Genomic DNA, 22,215 nt, shown 5'->3' with positions numbered 1-22,215 from the left:
TAGATAGATAGCCCATGCGGAGAGTAGTGATACAGCGAGCAAGGAGGTCTGAAGTGAGGGGCTGACGTTTTTGTGTAGGACATGGTTCAGCCTTACGTAGACCTTTCATTAACCCTTTAAGTGCCAAAGTCGCAAATTTGCGACACAGCATTGTACTCAACAAAACAGCTGTTTTCTCCTAACGGGGGGTTACATGTCGTTCATATTCCTCACCACTAGCAAGCAGACATCTCTTACTTAGACCTTAGCTCATAAATACGTCATGCTTCAACGCAAAATGTTCAAGGAAGTCCCATGCAAACTGTTGGGTGAGAGACCGGAGACAGCGCGCAACGGAGTTATTCTGCTGAAGCGGCAATGGTGGATTTAGAAGTTATTGAGACGAAATAAACGACAATAGCAAGCAAATAGTTGACACGTAGGGAAGTGATTGAGCTCCCATTTGCTGATTCTGATTCTGAAATGGAAAATCTAACTTTGTATAGCAATGGCGCTGCTGCATAGAGCGAGGAACATACACAAGCACAAACATACGACCCTTTGCCCAACATAGGTGGGAATGGAAATGATACACGAACTCGTATCCGTAGGGGAGTGAAGTGTCTGTAGAAGGGCTGATGGGTTTCGTAGGGGAAACAGGGGAAGGCAGAACAGGGCTGGACATGATGATGAGGATGAGGATGATGATGATGGTAATGGTGGATGGGCTTACTTTAGAGATGAGGAAGTATATCAGGAATGGATAAAGCTCTCTGATGAGCAAATTGGATATCATGGTGACAGAGCTATAGTTCTTATTCTCTCTGTGCCTTGCCATGACAGGCTCCACATTCTACAAATACTGCAAACTTTTATCTGGATAGATGGGCACAGATAAGGCCTCTGCAGCTAAAAGATGCCTACTGTTATAATAATAATAATAATAATAATAATAATAATGAAGAGAAGAGAAAACAAGAAAAGGGAAAGAAAAAAAGACAAGAAAAAGAAAAAGTGTCCTGGGGGGGTTGTGGTGGGTAAAAAAAAAGAAAACGCATACTGTTTACATGAGTTTTGTGGTGTAGTAATAGTTCTAGTTTACAACTGTTGGCTTAGAATTTACTTTTTCCCTGTTCACTTGATGTGTGGACAACATAACAAATGGATGGAGTGGAACGTGGGCATGGAGAGATGAAATGGAAGCAGCTATGGAGATGAGGTGTGACAAGAAGGATCAACCTGGCATGGCGTAGTTGAGGTGGCGTAGCAGCGAGAGTAGTTGCTGTTTGGTGCGTCTGTAAGCCAGAAGGAAATTTGAAATAAGTAAGGCAATCTGGTGGATTTTCTCAGTAGGCAGGGATGCTTGGTGTGAAACAGAGTCGATGATGATGCCCAGAAATTCCAGGGAAGTGCTGGGGCCTTCCATTTTCTATTAGGCGAGAGGAACTCTAAGTTTGTGGAATGTGGAGGTCAGAGTGTTGAGACCGTACACTTTCTTCCAGAGAACACCGAAAAGACCCCAAAAGTCTGGGTGGATGGGAAGGACTTTGAAAGCGCTGGTGATGTCTGCCTTGGACAGCCAGGCTCCTTGGCTGACTAGGCAGATGAGGGAGATGGCGTGATCGATTGTTTTGTGCTGCATGGAGAAATCTGGGCTGGGAATTAGGCTATTAATGCTTGGGACAGTTAAGCCGTGGGGGGATGGGAGGTTTATGATTAGTCTCTTTTTTTCCTGAATATTTCCTAGTGGCTATACCGATCGGACTGATTCTGAATGTTGGGAAAGGGGGAATGTAAAATTGTCCGATCATGAATTTTTCTTGGGGCGGCTGTAGCTCAGCGGGTAGAGCAGGTCGACTCGTGATCGAAAGGTCGCTAGTTCAAATCCCGGCTCAGGGCAAGGCTGAGCTGCATGTCGAAGTGTCTTTGAGCAAGATACTGAACCCCACATTGCTCATCAGTGAGGGCCCTGCGATGAGCTGGCGACTTGTCCAGGGAGTACCCTGCCCTCGCCCTGAGACAAGGCTGGGATTGGCTCCAGCAGCAACACCCCGTGACCCCATGGAAAGGGATAAGTGGTTACGGATAATGACATGACATGACATGACATGACATGACATGACATGACATGACATGAATGTTTCTTTAACTTCCTCATCCAGGAGACTGTCGACTATGTCAGGCTCGGAGATGGGAGACACACACACATGCATATATCTCTGGCAGAGTTTAGGCTCTGCTAACATTTTCGTTGCACCAGCTGAAATAGTTTAATTTCAGGCAGAAGCGGTTGTTTAAAAGGTGAATTTAACATCACACAAAAACGTTATAATGTTGGTGAGTAAATCTCTGAGGTGAGATGACTTTATCATTTACAACCAGTCTCTGAGCCTCATCATGTGCTTGTTATAGTTATAACTCATGTGTTTCATCACTGTATGTTGCAGTTGGTGGATTCACCACTGGATGGTGCTGTTGTTATTTTGAACCAGCTGTAGATGAAGGCAGGAGGACAGTTCTCACCTCAGTAGTTGAGATGGAGGTTACAACTCTACAAACAACAACACAGTCTCAGTATCAAGTCTCTATGGATCATATTGTGTCAATGTTACACTCTAACCTCAGACACAACCTTGAGGCTCAATGTGGTGTCCATGAAACTTTTGTAATGACTGGATGACAGACTGGTCCGGTTCCATTAATAGTATCAGTCAAATCGTCCTCCTCTGCTTAAACATGTGTCATATTAAACCTGAACGAGTACACCTTCAGAACCAGAAGTTCACTGTTCTTCTGACTCGAGTATCTGCAGAGTGAAGTGTGTCAGTTCTGCCCTCAGCTGCCTGAGCACCATTACTGACGGCACGTTTTTAAAATGACAACAAAAGATCTTATCACAGGTAGTAAATGATCTCAGATAGGGTTTGGATTTACATTAGTTACATTTTCCATTGTTGCTCCTGTTAATGATTCCTCAGCAGTAATAAAGGCTGATTGGCCACGTCTGTCGGATCAACTGATAAAACATAACAGAGCAAAATACAACACCCAAGATAACTGTCATCCATCATCACCTCAAACTGTACACCATGCTGAATCCTCTTCATTACCACACACAGCAAACAAGACTTGTGTCCACACAGGTGAGCTCAGGGGATGTATTTACACTATTTATTCCTTATTCATGGATGGAAACCGTCTGCTGATGACCGACATGTCACCACACAGCAAACGCTTACATATGTTGCATATTTTGGACATTTTCAGCCCGTACAGCAGCGGAGTAAAGAGAGGCTGGCATGTCAGGAAGTACAGTGATAATAAAATGGCCAACACATCAGGAACACTGCTCATATCAAACCTGCTTTGTAAGATCTGAAAACAAACGCCAAAGGAGAAGTTGAGCAGAGAGGCGATGTGAGGAGTGCAGGTACTGACGGCTTTCTGTCGGTTCTGTTTGGAACCAGAGAAACAAACTTTAAGAATCTCAGCATAAGTGCAGATGATTAAAAATAGAGGCACGATGACAGAGATGAAAGTGTAAAAGAGACCGTAAATGTTATGCAGTCTGGTGTCAGAGCAGGCAAGTTTAACAACAGCGTAGTTTCCACAGTAAACTCTGTTAATGATGTTCCCACACAGCTGCAGAGGAGCACTCAGTGAGATCGGTGCAACAATCGCAAGAAAGGGGAAAATCCATGTCAGAGCAATAAGCACAGCAACTGTTTTAGGTGTCATACGAGTGTTATACTGTAGAGGACAACAGATAGCAAGATATCTGTCATAAGACATGGCAGCTAAATTGAAATACTCTACGTTTCCATAAGAATACACACAGAAAATCTGCAGGAAACAAAGAGAAGCAGAAACAGTGTGAATGTCAGAGAGAATCTGAGTCAGAAGGAACGGAAACAACCCTGAACTACCATACAGTTCATTTACAAACAGACTGCACAGGAACATGTACATAGGTTCATGTAAGCTCCTGTTCATACAGATAACCACGATGAGAAATACATTAGCACAAAGAATTAGAATATATAAACACATAACAATCATGAAATAGAGATATTTTAAAAGCCCAGTGTCAAAGTAGGCACTCAGAGTGAAATATAAAACCTGTGTAGTGTTTGTCTTCATGGCTGTGGCTCATCAATCACAACTGTTAACACATGAAGTCAACATGTCTCCTGCTGTCTGAGGTTGGTCTGCAGCTAAAGCTTCAACCACACACGGTAATGAATCAGCCAGTCACCAAAGTCCTGACTGAGAGAACGCCTTGAACCATGAAACAGATGGACATTGTGCTGCTTCAGTCCATCCTGAACTTCTTTAACCTGCTTCAGCAGCAGCAGTCTGACGTCACCGGAGGACCTGCTGGCCGTTCGTCACTTCTAAATGATATCTCACAGTCTCAGCTTGTGTTTTGTACTGCACTTTATTGATCTATCAATATATTTCTCTCATTGGTTGAATGAATGCAAGAGAAAACAAAGAAGATCAAACAACTCTTGTTTCCTTCTCTTGAGGGAACATTGTCAGTCTCTCCGTGGATGTGATTATCAAATAAATACACATAAGTCCTGTTTGTGTATATATATATATATATATATATATATATATATATATATATATATATATATATATATATATATATATACATACATACATACATACATACATACATACATACATACATACATACACACACACACACACACACACACACACACACACACACACACACACACACACCAAGAAGGAGGGAGCAGACCTTCATGTGGTGTTCCTGGACCTTGCCAATGCCTTTGGCTCAGTCTCCAACAACCTCCTCTGGACAGCTTTCGACTACTTCAGGGTTCCAGTGGCCCTCACAAACCTCATCAAGGCCTACTTCCAGGACGTGCAGCTATGCCTGACGACAGCAGAGTGCATCACAGTGTGACGTCATCTGGAAGTGGGTATCATGTCTGGCTGCACCATCTCCCCACTAACCTTTACGATGGCCATAGAGGTGATCATTGGAGCATCTGGATGGATGGTCGGAGGACAGCGCATAAGAAGTGGCCAAGGATGCCACCTGTTCAAGCATATATGGACAACCTCACAACACTTACCACAACCAAGGCTTGTACGGTACGTTTTTTTGAGAAAGCATCAAGAGAACATCAAGTTGGCTTGGATGAAGATCAAGCCAAGCAGGTCCAGAAGCATCTCCATCATCAAGGGGAAGCTGTCAGACCAGAGCTTCTACATTGGGGATGAGGCTATTCCAACTGTCTCCGAAAAGCCTGTGAAGAGCCTGGGTCGATGATATAATGCCTCCCTTAAAGACACTGAGCAAGTAGATCAGCTCAGGAAGGACGTAGTCAGTGGACTGGAGAAAATCAACAGAACCGCTTTTCCTGGCAAGTTGAAACTCTGGTGCATGTAGTTTGGGCTACTTCCACGCCTCATGTAGCCACTTACCCTATATGAAGCGCTACTCTCTAAGGTGGAAAAGCTGGAGAGACTGATCAGCTCATATGCAAGGAAGTGGCTTGGTCTTTCCAGGTGCCTTAGTAGTATACGGCTCTATGGCAAAGGAGTTTTAGAGCTACCCATTTCCAGTCTCTCAGAGGAGTACAAGTGTGCCAAAGTCAGACTTGAGATGATGCTAATGGGTTCCAGAGATCCATTTGCCGCCAAAGCTGCCCCTAGACTGGCCACTGGGAGGAAATGGACCCCATCTGTAGCATCCAAGCAGGCAACGGCAGTGCTCAAGCACAGGGACATCGTGGGCCAAGTGCAGCAAGAAAGAACAGACTTGGCCTCGGGTCACGTAGACCAGCCTGGAACAAGGCTTCTCATTTCCAGGGACGCAAGCTTGTGGTGGAGGAGATATATTGGCAAGAGGAGGCAACAAGGTGTGCCAAAGCTGTCGCTCAGACAAAGCAAGGCCAATGGATGACATGGGAGGGAGTGGAGAAGAGCTGTGGGAGATGGAGACATTCAGGACAAGCTTCACCATCAAGGCTGCCTATGATGTCCTTCCATCTCCCAAAAATCTCAACCAGTGGTACGGAGTAGATCCCACATGCCTCCTCTGCCAGACCCCAGCAACACTCAAGCACATCTTGGTGGGCTGCAAGACCAGTCTCAAGGTTGTTATAGCTGGCATTCGACCAGAGGCTGTTGGCAGACTTAGGTCAGAGGCTCTGGTCCCGGCTGACATTGTGTTGACCAACCTCAGACCAGAATTCGTACTTTGGTCGGCCTCACTCCAGCTTGTCTATATCATCGAGGCTACAGTGCTCTGGAGGATGCAGTGGGGGAGGCCTTCGAGCGAAAATAGCTGAGGTACGCCAAGCTGGCAGCTGATGCGCAAGATTGAGGCTGGACAACAAAGGTCCGACTGGGGGAAGTTGGCTGCAGAGGGTTTGTAATCTCATTTACATCGAAGCCACTATGGGAGATGGTAGTGCGAGGGAAGCCTCATTGGCAGGCAGTCCAACGCCTCTCCAGAGCTTCTTGAGTCAGTGGCTGTTGATGAAAAGAAAGGTGGTCAACAGGGGCCTTAAAGTGAGCAGATGGCATCTAGAGGGTGAGCCTGAGACACCAGGATTCACTGTTGAACCCTCTGGAGGTGTTGTGGCTCTACGAGCAAAACACCAGTAAAAGAGGACGCCCACTTGATAACTCAGAGGATGCCATCTGTCACATTCTATGGCTGCAGTCTTCTGTGTTGGGTTTTTGTGTTGTGTATTTGTTTTTTTGTTTGCCTGCAGAGGTGCACTGGAAGGCTGGGCGGAGTTTGTGGTCTCAGTAGGGATCCTACACACATGCGCCTGCAGCAGGTTGTTATTCACCGCCCACTTTAAAGCCTGAATCCTCACGCTACCTGTTGCCAGATGATTCCACTAACATCACGTGGTAGATGGCTCAGTCGTTAGCATTTGCTAAGACTTATTCTAGTGTATATGTATCTTCCAGTGCTTCTACTAACACTGTCTTACTTTGCCTTCAGTAACCTCCTGTGCTGAGATCGACCAGTAACTCCGCTCCTGTGTGCTAGCACCTCAGCACTCACTCCACCTGCTCAGCACTCTACCGGGTGCCTACACACCACCCAGCTCTCCAACACCTCAGTGTGCAACCTCTCCGTCATCCTCCACCTCATGGTCTCTTTTTCAACTGCCTGCAATTCAGACACACACCTACTGTGACTCAACTTGTGTTCAAATAAAGTGCCTTTGCATCCAGCCTCAGCGTCATGTCCACTTTTGGGTTCCACCTGACTTGAAGAGCATAACACTATCTCTCATTTGATCATCCCACAGAGTCTCTTAGCAGCTTGGCTCAAGTATGCAAATAGGGATATTAACATCTAGTCCAACAAAACAAAGATATATATATATATATATATATATATAGACACAGAGAGAGATATATATAAAGATATATATATATATATATATATATATATATATATATATATATATATATATATATATATATATATATATATATATATATATACACACATATACATATACATATACACACACATATAAAGATTGGTTGATTTATAACTATGTGTATTATATATATTATATCTATAACAATATAGATAAAAGTATATATACAGTAATGTATATGTCTCAACAAAAAAAAAAACACAATATCACCGTCGATGGAGTAAAAAGAAAAAAATACTGGTCAATACCTCATCATAGCAACTATTTATCGAGGATACCTTAAGTACATAAGTGCTATGATTTAAGTGTCTAGTCTATTGCGGAAGAAGGCGAGTGATTCAACTATCCTGACATTGGTCTGGAGTTCGTTCCACCACTGAGGCGCCAAAACAGAGAAGAGTCGCAACTTCACTGAGCGGGCTTTGCTTGCTGTCAGTGATGGCCGTACCAGCCGGCCAGCTCATGTAGCAATTGCAGCATTCTGGATACGCTGCAATGGTTTAGTCGCAGAGGCTGGGAATCCAGCCAAGAGCGAATAGCAGTAGTCCAGGCGAGAGATGACCAGCACTTGGACCAGGAGTTACGTGGTGTCCTTTGTGAGGAAAGACCAGATCCAGCAGATGTAGAGAGCAAATCTGCAGGATCGGGCCACAGCAGTTGGGGGTGCAGGACAATCAGCCTCGAAGATTACGCCCAGGTTCCTCACGTTTGACAAAGGCAATCAAGTGATCTAGTGTATAGTGAAAACAGAGGTGGTTCCAATACTGAGCCTTGATGGACACCAGTTTCCAGAAAGCAGGGTTCGGACAAGGAGCCATTCCATGTGACCTGAAAGGTGCAATTTGTCAGGTATTATGTGAATCAAGTTAGAGCTGTCAGGGTTGGGTTAAAAGGGAAAACTATGGAAGGGGAAGGTGGACTCAAACGCAGTTACACACGGGAGGCAAAGATAAAGAGGAACAAAAAGCGAGCTTTAATATAGCAAAAGCCGAATGCAAAAAACCAAGGCAGAAAAAACAGGACAAAAAGCAAAGTAACAACCGAAACAGCCAGGCAAAGTAGCAACTTAAAGGCAAGACAAAGTACAAAGAAAAAAAATCAAAGTTCAACTCAAACATGGAAAAAATGCAAAATAAATCCAAAACCTACCAAACAGAACAGGAGCATGAACAGGAGCAAGGAACAGGAGCAAGGAACAGGAGCAAACAGAAAACAGCAAACAATGACTGGACACGGAGAGAGGGAAACACACCGACTAAATACACAGACACTAATGACATAACGAGGAACAGGTGAGGAGAGAGAGGAGGAAGGAAGCCAGGTGTGATAATGAGGGGGAGGAGCACAGAGGAACAGACCAGGAGGGAACAAGACAACAGACAGAGGGAGCCAGAGGGGAGAACATAGGAGAAACTTAAAGGACACATGAGGGCATAGAAAATCAAAACATGAGACACAAGACATGGAAAAACAAAAACATAACACAAGACATGATACAATGACGGGAATCAAATACAAGAAACCAAAAACCAGATACAAAGACAAACACAAACAGGAGTCATGACAAGAGCAGAGTCAATGATGCTAAGTTCAGCCGGAGTGGAGAGGAGGATTTGGTGGCTGACTGTCAAACACAGAAGATAAGTCGAGGAGAATGAGGACTGAAGAGTGGGACGAGGTTCTGGAGAGACTCAGTCACTGTGAGGAGGCCCGTCTCAGTGGAGTGACTAATTTGGGTCAAGGAGGTCATTTTGTGAAAGACACGATGACAGTTGGTTGTAGACTGTGCATTGCAGAGTTTTAGAGAGGAATTAAAAAAGATATCCTGGTCTGTAGTTTTGGATGTCAGCTGAGTCCAGGGTGGGTTTCTTTCGGAGTGGCTTTACTGTGGTTGTCTAGAGGAGCTGGAGCCCTGAAGTGAGGGAGGAGTTGATCAAAGAGGTGAGGAATGGCAGGATGTCATGAGAGAAGGGAGGGGGTGAAGTCAGAGAGGAGGTAGTGGAAGTGAGCAAGGTTATCAGAATGATTCTCTCTCTCTGCTCGTAGATCCAGACAGCCGGGGAGTCGGGAGGAGAGGCTCATGACGGTTGGAAGGTGAGTGGACAAACAGTGTCTAAAGAGGAGAGGGAGGATAGCAGAGTGGAGGAGGCTTCGTCACTAGACACTAGAGAAAATTGGTCCATAGGGAGTTCAGATTCCGGCGGGTGGTGACAGTCTGAGGTCTGGGGGTGAGGGAGGTGGTGAATTTTAAGGGGAGAGAGAAAGTGACAGCGTGGTGGTCAGATACAGTAAGCAGGGTGATGGAGAGTGACAAGGTACTACAAGACCTTGTGAAGACAAGATGGGGTAGGTTCCCGGCTCGGTGGGTCGGTGGAGAGGGAGAGAGTGTGAAGTCATGTGGAGAAGAAGTCAATGAATTCAGAGTAGCACAGCTTCACGCATTGTTAGGCACCCTACCTACGCAGGGTGATGCCAGGAACTAGAGAAGCAGCAACTCTGTGTTTTATATATATATATATATATATATATATATATATATATATATATATATATATATATATATATATATATATATATATATATATATGCCACCTCAGCTGGCTCCTCTTGATGTGGAGGAGCAGCGGCTCTACTCCAAGCTCCTCCTGGGTGACAGAGCTCCTCACCCTATCTCTAAGGGAACGCCCCGCCACCCTGCGGAGGACTCATTTCGGCTGCTTGTATCCGGGATCTTATTCTCTCGGTCATGACCTAAAGTTCATGACCATAGGTGAGGGTAGGAACATAGATTGACCGGTAAATTGAGAGCTTCGCCTTTCAGCTCAGCTCTCTCTTCACCACAACAGACCGATACTGCGGCTGCTGCACTGATCCGCCTGTCAATCTCACGCTCCATCCTTCCCTCGTTCGTGAACAACAAAGCAAAACACATGTGGACTGGTTGGGCAAACTCCCATGAACCCTCGAGCACCCTGCGGGTATAGAGCTGAGGGTATAGAGGGTATAGAGCTGGTCCAGTGTTCCACGGCCAGGACGAAAACCGCATTGTTCCTCCTGAATCTGAGGTTTGACTATTGGCCGAATTCTCCTCTCCAGGACCCTGGAATAGACTTTCCCAGGGAGGCTGATGAGTGTGATCCCCCGATAGTTATAACACATCCTCCGGTCCCCCTTTTTGAATAGAGGGACCACCACCCCGGTCTGCCAGTCCAGAGGCACTGTCCCTGACTGCCACGCGATGCTGCAGAGACGTGTCAGCCAAGACAGCCCCACAACATCCAGAGACTTGAGGTACTCAGGGCGGATCTCATCCACCCCCAGTGCTTTGCCACTGAGGAGCTTCCCAACTGCCTCAGTGACTTCAGCTTGGGTGATGAATGAATCCACCTCTGAGTCCTCAGCCTCTGCTTCCTCTATGGAAGGTGTGTCAGTGGGATTGAGGAGATCCTCAAAGTATTCCTTCCACTGCCCGACAATATCCCCAGTCGAGGTCAACAGCTCCCCACCTCCACTGTAAACAGTGTTGGTGGAGGGCTGCCTCCCCCTCCTGAGGCGCTGGATGGTTTGCCAGAATTTCCTCGAGGCTGACCGGTAGTCCTCCTCCATGGCCTCCCCGAACTTTTCCCAGACCTGAGTTTTTGCTTCCATGACCGCCCGTGCCGCAGCACGCTTGGCCTGCCAGTACCCGTCAGCTGCCTCAGGAGTCCCCCGAGCCAAGCCTGCTCAATAGGACTCCTTCTTCAGCTTGACAGCATCCCTTACTTCCAGTGTCCGTCACTGGGTTCGGGGATTGCCACCACAACAGGCACCAGAAACCTTACGGCCACAGCTCTGAACAGCCGCGTCAACAATGGAAGTGGAGAACATTGTCTATTCGGACTCAATGTCCCCAGCCTCCCTCGGGATCTGGTCCAAGCTCTCCCGGAGGTGGGAGTTGGAGACTTCCCTGGCAGAGGGTTCCGCCAAACGTTCCCAGCAGACCCTCACAATACGTTTGGGTCTGCCAGGTCTGTCCAGCTTCCTCCCCTGCCAGCAGATCCGACTCACCACCAGGTGGTGATCAGTTGACAGCTCAGCCCCTCTCTTCACCCGAGTGTCCAAGACATACGACCGGAGGTCAGATGACACAACCACAAAGTTGATCATTGACCTTCAGCCTAGGGTGTCCTGGTGCCACGTGCACTGATGGACACCCTTATGCTTGAACATGGTGTTTGTTATGGACAAACTGTGACTAGCACAAAAGTCCAGTAACAAAATGCCACTCGGGTTCAGTTCAGGGAGGCCGTTCCTCCCAATCACACCCCTCCAGGTAACACTGTCGCTGCCTACGTAAGCGTTGAAGTCCCCCAGTAGAACAACGGAGTCCCCGGTTGGAGCACTCTCCAGTACCCCTCCCAGGGCCTCCAAGAAGGCCGGATAATCTGCACTGCTGTTCGGCTCGTAAGCCGAAACAACAGTGAGAGACCTATCCACGGCCAGAAGGCACAGGGAAATGACCCTCTTGTTCAACAGGGAAAACTCCAACACATGGCAGCTGAGCTGGGGAGCTATAGGCAAGCCCACGTCAGCTCACCGCCTCCTTCCAAATCCAGAGTGGAAGAGAGTCCAGCCTCTCTCAAGGAGTTGGGTTCCAGAGCACAGGCTGTGCGTGGAGGTGAGCCCAACTATCTCTAGCTGGTACTGCTCTACCCCCCGCACTAGCTCAGGCTCTTCCCCCCCAGCGAGGTGACATTCCATGTCCCCATGGCCAGAGTCACCATCTGGGGATTGGGTCGCTGGGCCCCCCGCCCACAACCGCCACCCAAATCATATGGCACCGGGCCCTTCTGAACCCTCCTGCAGGTGGTGAACCTACTGGAGGGCGGGCCCACATCGCTCTTTCGGGCTGAGCCTGGGTCCCGGTAATGCCATTCGGGGCGACGTGAACGTCCTTGTTTTTATACTCATCATCGGGGGCATTGGAACCGCTCTTAGTTTGACCTGTCACCTAAGACTAGGACAGGGCTACTGAAAGTTTCCTGACTGTGACTGCCCATTACATTACATTAAATTAGTGACAGTGAATAGCTACTTGTTCTTAGCATTTGTTAAAGATAACTTTCTTTGCCAAATAAATTAAAAGCATGTTGGAACTAGCAATATCACCTCTCTTGCAGTGCCAGAATCTACCTACTTTTAACTTCAGTGTTAACCTGATTATACAAGACATACAGTAATTGATTTTCCAACCAGTGTATACCGAACCGAAAACCATGACCACAAAACCATGATATGAAGTGAACCGTGGATTTTGTGAACCGTTCCACCCCTAATATATATATATATATATATATATATATATATATATATATATATATATATATATATATATATATATATATATGAAATGCACTGAGTGCAGCCCGTCAGTCTTCAGTATCCTCTGAACACACAGAACACAGGATGGCGACTGTAACACACAAGCTGCAGAAAGTACACTCCCCTTCTAAACTTACAGATACTTCGTATCACATTGGCAAATTATCTCACATCCTGTTTGCTGTTCAACTCTCTTTTTTGCAGCCACAGTAACGTTACACATGCCGATCATTTTGTGAAAATCTTGATATTGAATTGGGGACTAAGACATGACTGGTTACCTAGCTAGTCTTGTTGTTAAACATAGTGTCAAATTATATTTACTGTTTGTCAACCATATGCAATGTTGTTGACTTTGAATCTTGCTAGCATACCGTTAGCTTTCTGGCTCATCGCTGAGAGGACTAGAATATCTCCCATTGTTAAGTTGTATCTATGGTCCGTCTTATATACTGGAGGAGTGAACAACGTTTCCGTTGCATAAGAACCTTACAGGAGGGTGATGATTGTTCCAGGTATTAGTCAAACCCTCAGGCGTTACCAGGGAAACTTACTTATGGCTTCTGAAAAATTTATATTTTGAAAATATAAATTAATGGTCTTAATGTCTTTTTTTTGGAAAGTGACCATGGTATAAGCAGGATAATGCCCGACGAGGTGTCCATAATCGAGAATAAATGGACTTCGTGGAGGCAAACATCCTCCGCTGCACATTGGATGGTTTTAAGGCCTCCACGCCTTGTCGGGCATTATCCCTTACTTTTATATATGAAGTGAAAGGACTGCAGTAGTATGTGAATTTATTTGATAATCACATCCATGGAGAGTAGAGACAAAAAACAAGAAGTGTTTGATCTTCTTTGTTTTCTCTTGCATTCAACCAATGAGAGAAATATATTGATAGATCAATAAAGTGCAGTACAAAACACAAGCTGAGACTGCGAGATATCATTTAGAAGTGACGAACAGCCAGCAGGTCCTCCGGTGACGTCAGACTGCTGCTGCTGAAGCAGGTTAAAGAAGCAGAGGCAGAGTTCAGGATGGACTGAAGCAGCACAATGTCCATCTGTTTCATGGTTCAAGGCGTTCTCTCAGTCAGGACTTTGGTGACTGGCTGATTCATTACCGTGTGTGGTTGAAGCTTTAGCTGCAGACCAACCTCAGACAGCAGGAGACATGTTGACTTCATGTGTTAACAGTTGTGATTGATGAGCCACAGCCATGAAGACAAACACTACACAGGTTTTATATTTCACTCTGAGTGCCTACTTTGACACTGGGCTTTTAAAATATCTCTATTTCATGATTGTTATGTGTTTATATATTCTAATTCTTTGTGCTAATGTATTTCTCATCGTGGTTATCTGTATGAACAGGAGCTTACATGAACCTATGTACATGTTCCTGTGCAGTCTGTTTGTAAATGAACTGTTTGGTAGTTCAGGGTTGTTTCCGTTCCTTCTGACTCAGATTCTTTCTGACATTCACACTGTTTCTGCTTCTCTTTGTTTCCTGCAGATTTTCTGTGTGTATTCGTACGTGTGTGTTGAGTATTTCAATTTAGCTGCCATGTCTTATGACAGATATCTTGCTATCTGTTGTCCTCTACAGTATAACACTCGTATGACACCTAAAACAGTTGCTGTGCTTATTGCTCTGACATGGATTTTCCCCTTTCTTGCGATTGTTGCACTGATCTCACTGAGTGCTCCTCTGCAGCTGTGTGGGAACATCATTAACAGAGTTTACTGTGGAAACTACGCTGTTGTTAAACTTGCCTGCTCTGACACCAGACTGCATAACATTTACGGTCTCTTTTACACTTTCATTTCTGTCATCGTGCCTCTATTTTTAATCATCTGCACTTATGCTGAGATTCTTAAAGTTTGTTTCTCTGGTTCCAAACAGAACCGACAGAAAGCCGTCAGTACCTGCACTCCTCACATCGCCTCTCTGCTCAACTTCTCCTTTGGCGTTTGTTTTCAGATCTTACAAAGCAGGTTTGATATGAGCAGTGTTCCTGATGTGTTGGCCATTTTATTATCACTGTACTTCCTGACATGCCAGCCTCTCTTTACTCCGCTGCTGTACGGGCTGAAAATGTCCAAAATATGCAACATATGTAAGCGTTTGCTGTGTGGTGACATGTCGGTCATCAGCAGACGGTTTCCATCCATGAATAAGGAATAAATAGTGTAAATACATCCCCTGAGCTCACCTGTGTGGACACAAGTCTTGTTTGCTGTGTGTGGTAATGAAGAGGATTCAGCATGGTGTACAGTTTGAGGTGATGATGGATGACAGTTATCTTGGGTGTTGTATTTTGCTCTGTTATGTTTTATCAGTTGATCCGACAGACGTGGCCAATCAGCCTTTATTACTGCTGAGGAATCATTAACAGGAGCAACAATGGAAAATGTAACTAATGTAAATCCAAACCCTATCTGAGATCATTTACTACCTGTGATAAGATCTTTTGTTGTCATTTTAAAAACGTGCCGTCAGTAATGGTGCTCAGGCAGCTGAGGGCAGAACTGACACACTTCACTCTGCAGATACTCGAGTCAGAAGAACAGTGAACTTCTGGTTCTGAAGGTGTACTCGTTCAGGTTTAATATGACACATGTTTAAGCAGAGGAGGACGATTTGACTGATACTATTAATGGAACCGGACCAGTCTGTCATCCAGTCATTACAAAAGTTTCATGGACACCAAATTGAGCCTCAAGGTTGTGTCTGAGGTTAGAGTGTAACATTGACACAATATGATCCATAGAGACTTGATACTGAGACTGTGTTGTTGTTTGTAGAGTTGTAACCTCCATCTCAACTACTGAGGTGAGAACTGTCCTCCTGCCTTCATCTACAGCTGGTTCAAAATAACAACAGCACCATCCAGTGGTGAATCCACCAACTGCAACATACAGTGATGAAACACATGAGTTATAACTATAACAAGCACATGATGAGGCTCAGAGACTGGTTGTAAATGATAAAGTCATCTCACCTCAGAGATTTACTCACCAACATTATAACGTTTTTGTGTGATGTTAAATTCACCTTTTAAACAACCGCTTCTGCCTGAAATTAAACTATTTCAGCTGGTGCAACGAAAATGTTAGTAGAGCCTAAACTCTGCCAGAAATGAAGAAATGACTCAGAGTGTAAATTGTTACATAAATGCAGCTGTGAACTCGTCATGCTCACTACATGAAGTTAAGTGGTCCTGTTGAAGCTGCCTGCAAAGTCAGTTTGATTGATAGGAGCATCTCATGTCGTCACCATGCTGTGAGACTGGTGTATTGTAGGTGAACAGGCTGTGTTGTGCTTCAGTTATATGTTCACACTGTCTGTGATTCAGGGACAATGACTGCATCTTCTCAGGATATCAGAATTGCAATCTAACAAATTCATGATACTGTTATCATCGTGAAATCTATAGACAGAAACATGTTTAGAAGCAATCAAATTGTTCTTGTGTCTATAACTGTAAAACCATAAAGAACAGTTGACATCAAGAGGGAACGACCAGATGAACATTTACAAAAGATCCACGAGGCCCAACATCTTGGCTGGATGATATTATCATACGTGAATCATTAACAAGATATCAATCATTAAATGTTTTACGTCACAGTTATTGTGAATATATTAAGCCTAGCCCAAACAAACAAAGTGCTTTATAACTCTCTGAACAGAATTAACAGCAGAACACAAGGGAGATGTATCTATTTATTTTACATTATCGGTCAGATAATAACAGGATGGAGGCCTCTTCATTATAAAACAGAGTGAGGGGAGCTGTGGCCCTGCAGGAACATGTGCCTCTGTCCTCACTCTCTACTGAAGCTCCTCTCAGTTAATTCTGTTTCCATTAAAACAACATTGCACTGATGCTTACAGATTAAACTCTATTTACTCTTTAAATTGTGTTTGAAGTCTGGAGTTTCGTGTCTCAGTTTTAGGGGACACCAGACGTGAGTGTGAAAGTTCTGTGTTGTAAAATGAAAGTTTAATAGTCTGGACACTCGGACCATCAGTCATGGCACTGATTAGCTGCAGGGCTGTGTGTGTTCTGTGTGTGTCCACCACATGATGTTTTGGTTTTTGACCCCTGTCGATCCAGAAGGTTTCGCTAAAAGCTGTCTGAAAACAAGGGATAAGCTACCATGTTGCTACACTGCTGAGGGGCCTGGACCCCAACCTAAGAATGGTTGACCTCAAAGTCCAGTTAGTTTGATTAGTGTGAACACAGGTGAACAATACCCAGGCACGGTTTGGGATCTGTGTCTGGGTCTCTTTCGAACAGACCTGATTTGGTCTTAATGATGTATTACACTCTCCAATCGATAAATACTCATTCCAGTCACATCACAGTGTGGACGAGCAGGTTGAGGATCTTCATGTAAATAATATAATGAATAAAAAGAAGTAACAGAAGTTCTCATGTTGTTTAGTATGTGTCCATCCTGAGGTGATGTCACAGCGGTCTGAGGGGAGGTCATTATGGGCCTCAGCCCTCTGTGGACCAGTTAAACCAGTACTGAGGTCTGCTCAGGCTGATTGGTCTCACTGGTTAGCAGCTCTGACTTAATTTGCTTCAGAGGGAATTAGTGGAAACTGTGACTAATGTGAAGACGCCTCAGAGACAAACATGTTGACATGCTGAGGTGACCTTTGACCTGAGGGACACCAGCATCAATTTACATGTTTGATTTGGATTTTGAGAAATTGACTGTATGTAAATGTTGCCAGACACAGAGAGGAGTCATTCTGACAAGAGACTGTCAAAAAGGTCGGCCCGTACCGAGCATTACTCATCAAGGAGATCAACAGACTCTTACTGGAACCAATATACACTTGTCACACTTGTCAAAGCTGAGAATAAGTCAGCTACAATTTACTGTATTAAGTACAATTATGAGGTACTTCCTGTCTACACGTATCTGATATCTTTAGTAACTAATTACTTCACAGATTGTGATGTTCAGTGTTGACAGGCTGCATCAGAGCGCTGACTGGTCTGTCTGTGTCTCTTACTGCCAGAGTTCATGCTGAACGAATACACATACGCTTATTATATCATTTATTGTCTGGTTACACAGTTAGCAGACATCGTGAGTGGAGTCAGAGGCATCTTTTTATTCATGTGTTTCCTTCAGTCAGCCTGAAAGACTTTACAACAACAACATCCTCTTACACATGACGCGGATGTTGGACATGTTCAGTCCGTACATCACAGGGTTAAAGAGCGGCTGGCAGGTCAGGAAGTACAGCGATAAAACAATGTGCAACACACTGTGTACACCTTTCATATCAAACCTGCTCTGTAATATTTCAAAACAAACCCCAAAAGAGAAGTTGAGCAGAGAAGCGAGGTGAGGTGTGCAGGTGCTGACAGCTTTCTGTCTCGTCTGTTTAGAACCAGAGAAACACACTTTAAGGATCCTCATGTACGTGTAGAGAATTAAACTTAGAGGACCAAAGACTGTGAGAAAAGTGACAATCAGTCCATAAATGTTATTTACTCTGGTGTCAGAGCAGGCCAGTTTCACAATGGAGAAGTTTACACAGTAAACTTTGTGGATTGTGTTTCCACACAGCTGTAAAGGAGCAATCAGTAATATCAGAATAACAATGATAAGAAAAGAGTATAACCACGTTACTGCAATGAGCAAGACAACCTTCTTAAATGTCATACGTGTGTGATACTGCAGAGGAGAGCAGATAGCAAGATATCTGTCATAAGACATGACAGCTAAGGTGGAAAATTGTACACACACGTATGAATACACACAGAAGATCTGCAGGAAACAAAGAGAAGCAGAAACAGTGTGAATGTCAGAGAGAATCTGAGTCAGAAGGAACGGAAACAACCCTGAACTACCATACAGTTCATTTACAAACAGACTGCACAGGAACATGTACATAGGTTCATGTAAGCTCCTGTTCATACAGATAACCACGATGAGAAATACATTAGCACAAACAATTAGAATATATAAACACATAACAATCATAAAGTAGAGATATTTTAAAAGCCCAGTGTCAAAGTAGGCACTCAGAGTGAAATATGAGACCTGGGTAGAGTTTGTCTTCATCCTCTTTTCAGCTCTCTCAGTGTTTTTCAGTAGAGGAACTATTGCTGAGGAGAAATGTAACATTTTGATACAGACTGTCAAAGTAAATGATCCAAACACACAAACAGTAGTTTATGTTGAAAACATACATCATGAAATGAACTGACCAAGACAAGAGGGAGCACAAGGATTATATACAGACACACTAATGATGAGATGAGGAACAGATGAGGTGAGTGAGGAGGGAAGAGGACAGGTGAGGGGAATGAAGGGAAAACCACAGAGAGGGAAAGACACACAGGGACATTCCCCCCCACCACCACCAAGAGACATCCACCAGATGTCCCAAAAAGGCCAAAGCAAACAAAAAAAGTCCAAATGAAGCTGGGAAGGTGGAGGAGGCCCAAAGTCAGATTTGGGGGAGACCTAGGAGGGCTCCAGGTGCCTTGAAGCTAATCTCCAATGTGGAGAAGCTTGAAAGGGCTTTAGTGGAAGAATGAAACGGCAGTAGCTCCCTGATAGCTGCCAGCATCCTGTACCCTAGATAAATCCCCAGTGGACCCATTCTTGGGAACCCGTCTGGTGTATAATGTGCCCCCCTCAAGAAAGTGATGGAACGGCAGAACAGGAAGCCGGACCTCAGCGACACAGGACATGGCCTGGAACATCACTTTCTTGAGGGGGGCACCTTATACACCAGACGGGTTTCCAAGAATCCCAGCCCAGCTGACACCTGTTCCTGCTCCTTCGTCTGTGGCCCAGTTGACATCTGCCATGGTGTCGGCTTGGGAGCTGTCCGAACGAGCAGCGTGGGCCTGCCCTCCAGTAGGCTCACCACCCACAGGAGGGTTCAGAAGGGGCCAGTGCTATTTGATTTGGGTGGTGGCTCTGGGTGGGGGCCCCGACGACCCAATCCTCGGACGGTGACTCTGGCCATGGGGACATGCAATGTCACCTCGGTGGGGGGGGAAGAGCCTGAGCTCGTGTGGGAGGTTGAGCGGTACCGGCTAGAGATAGTCAGGCTCACCTCCACACACAATCTGGGCTCTGGAACCCAACTTCTTGAGAGAGGCTGGACTCTCTTCTACTCTGGATTTGCCTGCGGTGAGAGGCGGCGAGCTGGTGTGGGCTTGCTTATAGCTCCTCAGCTCAGCTGCCATGTGTTGGAGTTTACCCCAGTGAATGAGAGGGTCGTTTCTCTGAACCTTTGGGTCGGGGATAGGTCTCTTACTGTTGTTTCAGCTTATGGGCCGAACAGCAGTATATAGAGCACCCGGCCTTCTTGGAGGCCCTGGGAGGGGTACTGGAAAGTGCTCCAACTGGGGACTCCATTGTTTTACTGGGGGACTTCAATGCGCACGTGGGCAGTGACAGTGTTACCTGAAGGGATGTGACTGGGAGGAACGGCCCCACCTGAATCCAAGTGGTGTTCTGTTGCAGGTCTTCTGTGTTAGTCACAGTTTGTACATAACGAACACCATGTCCAAGCATAATGGTGTCTAACCCAGGGTCTAACCCAAGCGTACAGCATTACAGGCACAAGCAAAAACTCGGGTCTGGGAAAAGTTTGGGGAGTATAGAAAGGACTATACGCTATGTGCATTATACACAGGAGGCATTGTACATTGTATACAGGAGGTAACAGAAAGTTACATATTGGACATTTAAGGTGAAAAACAATTAACCTTACTTAGCCGCCTGGTCAGATTTTCAAATATATGTTCTACAAAGTCAGCTCCAGTCAGAGTATCAGTTATAAATCGATCAGTATCAGTTGGACGTTTCTGTGATGAGGTTAAACTGCTGCTGTGGGCGTCCACTGAACTGAAAAGATTAAAAGAAGCAGAAGCAGAGCTTCGGCTCAGTTAGGAGGGATTGACTGAATAACCAGACATAATTCATATGTACTTCATGTGTTATTGTTACCCTCAAACCAACAATCATTAATGTTATTTGTTCGAAAGTTTAAATATTTAAGCTTTACTAATAATTTCTCTATGAACCAGAAGAAGATCATGAGAAACTCTACGCACTTTTCATTTTTCTCACTCGTCGCTTACTTTGACACTGGTCTTATGAAATATTTACTTTTCATGATTATTGTGTTTTTATATGTTTTAATCTTCTGTTCCAACCTTCTGCTCATCGTGGTTATCTGTATGAACGGGAGCTTACATGAACCTATGTACATGTTCCTGTGCAGTCTGTTTGTAAATGAACTGTATGGTAGTTCAGGGTTGTTTCCGTTCCTTCTGACTCAGATTCTCTCTGACATTCACACTGTTTCTGCTTCTCTTTGTTACCTGCAGATTTACTGTTTGCATTCTTATGGCACTGTGGAATTTGCAAATTTATCCATCATGTCTTATGACAGATATCTTGCTATCTGTTATCCTCTACAATATAACTTGTATATGACATGTAAGAAGGTCACCTTGCTCATTGTTGTAACATGGTTAACCTCTTTTCTGGCAGTTGTTGCTCCAGTATATCTGAGTTTCTCCTTACAGCTGTGTGAGAACACCATCCACAAAGTGTACTGTGACAACTACTCCATCGTCAAACTGTCCTGCTCTGACACCAGATTGAATAACATTTTTGGACTTACTATCACTTTTCTCACAGTCTTTGGTCCTCTAACTGTAATCTTTTACACGTACATGAGGATCCTTAAAGTGTGTTTCTCTGGTTCCAAACAGACGAGACAGAAAGCTGTCAGCACCTGCACACCTCACCTCGCTTCTCTGCTCAACTTCTCTTTTGGGGTTTGTTTTGAAATATTACAGAGCAGGTTTGATATGAAAGGTTCATCTAATGTACTCAGAATTTTCTTGTCATTATACTGGCTCACATGCCAACCGCTCTTTAGCCCCATACTATATGGACTGAAAATGTCTAAAATCCATTCTATATGTAAGAGTTTGTTTGGTTGGAAAGTGTGGAGAATCTAAATATCTGTCCAGCTGTTACAGTTTTTTTTACATGATTAAGTAAAACAAAAAATGTAGACTGTTTTTCTGTCAGCTGTCCCATCATTTATTTCACTGTAGCAGAGTTACCTGTGACACAAATATTACCGTATCTAACACACTGCTTTTCACTCCAGCTTCTTGTCATGGATATAAAATGGTCTTGGATTATCCACAGGAAGGTTGTCTGTTTTCACTTCACTTTTTGGAGATCTCGGGCTCAATTGGGAACTGGCAGCTGTAAGGGACATCTGAACTGAATGTACTGAGCTGAATAATCTAAATTAATAATTACTTCTTGTGTAACTACTGATGCCTGCTTATGAAACTTGTTTTTATCCAGGAGAGGAAAAAGACTCCATATGAATT

General features: G+C 44.6%; 3 protein-coding genes and 1 pseudogene across 3 annotated transcripts; 2 read left to right on the top strand and 2 right to left on the bottom strand.

Annotated features, from left to right (window-relative positions):
• Positions 1-1,213: 1,213 nt before the first annotated feature.
• Positions 1,214-4,119, bottom strand: LOC119007553 (olfactory receptor 142-like). The gene is made up of 2 exons (XM_037077315.1): positions 3,176-4,119; positions 1,214-1,274 (listed from the first exon to the last, which is right to left on the bottom strand). Exons 1-2 carry the CDS (start codon positions 4,117-4,119, stop codon positions 1,214-1,216), a joined length of 1,005 nt encoding a protein of 334 aa, XP_036933210.1.
• A 9,899-nt stretch (positions 4,120-14,018) lies between these two features.
• LOC119007541 (olfactory receptor 11A1-like) lies at positions 14,019-14,987 on the top strand. The gene has a single exon (XM_037077305.1). It carries the CDS (start codon positions 14,019-14,021, stop codon positions 14,985-14,987), a length of 969 nt encoding a protein of 322 aa, XP_036933200.1.
• Positions 14,988-17,974: 2,987 nt separating this feature from the next.
• Positions 17,975-19,592, bottom strand: LOC119007518 (olfactory receptor 11A1-like). Its single transcript, XM_037077273.1, has 2 exons — positions 19,575-19,592; positions 17,975-18,901 (listed from the first exon to the last, which is right to left on the bottom strand). Exon 2 carries the CDS (start codon positions 18,896-18,898, stop codon positions 17,975-17,977), a length of 924 nt encoding a protein of 307 aa, XP_036933168.1. The 5' UTR covers positions 18,899-18,901; positions 19,575-19,592.
• Positions 19,593-20,970: 1,378 nt separating this feature from the next.
• LOC119007494 lies at positions 20,971-21,776 on the top strand (annotated as a pseudogene).
• The last annotated feature ends 439 nt before the right edge of the window (positions 21,777-22,215 follow it).

This window comes from Acanthopagrus latus, chromosome 2 (genome assembly GCF_904848185.1).
Source record: "Acanthopagrus latus isolate v.2019 chromosome 2, fAcaLat1.1, whole genome shotgun sequence".
Taxonomy (NCBI): domain Eukaryota; kingdom Metazoa; phylum Chordata; class Actinopteri; order Spariformes; family Sparidae; genus Acanthopagrus; species Acanthopagrus latus.
Note: the sequence above shows the minus strand (reverse complement) of the source record. Positions and strands in the feature narration are given on the sequence as shown.

What these genes read in the sequence shown, in the direction of transcription:
- LOC119007553 (XM_037077315.1), bottom strand. Translation starts at nt 4,119, where the DNA reads ATGAAGACAAACACTACACAGGTTTTATATTTCACTCTGAGTGCCTAC. An exon ending in ATGTCGGTCATCAGCAGACG is followed by an intron (nt 1,275 to 3,175) that starts GTTTCCATCCAT and finishes TCTGGCTTACAG; the next exon opens with ACGCACCAAACAGCAACTAC.
- LOC119007541 (XM_037077305.1), top strand. Translation starts at nt 14,019, where the DNA reads ATGAAGACAAACACTACACAGGTTTTATATTTCACTCTGAGTGCCTAC.
- LOC119007518 (XM_037077273.1), bottom strand. Translation starts at nt 18,898, where the DNA reads ATGAAGACAAACTCTACCCAGGTCTCATATTTCACTCTGAGTGCCTAC.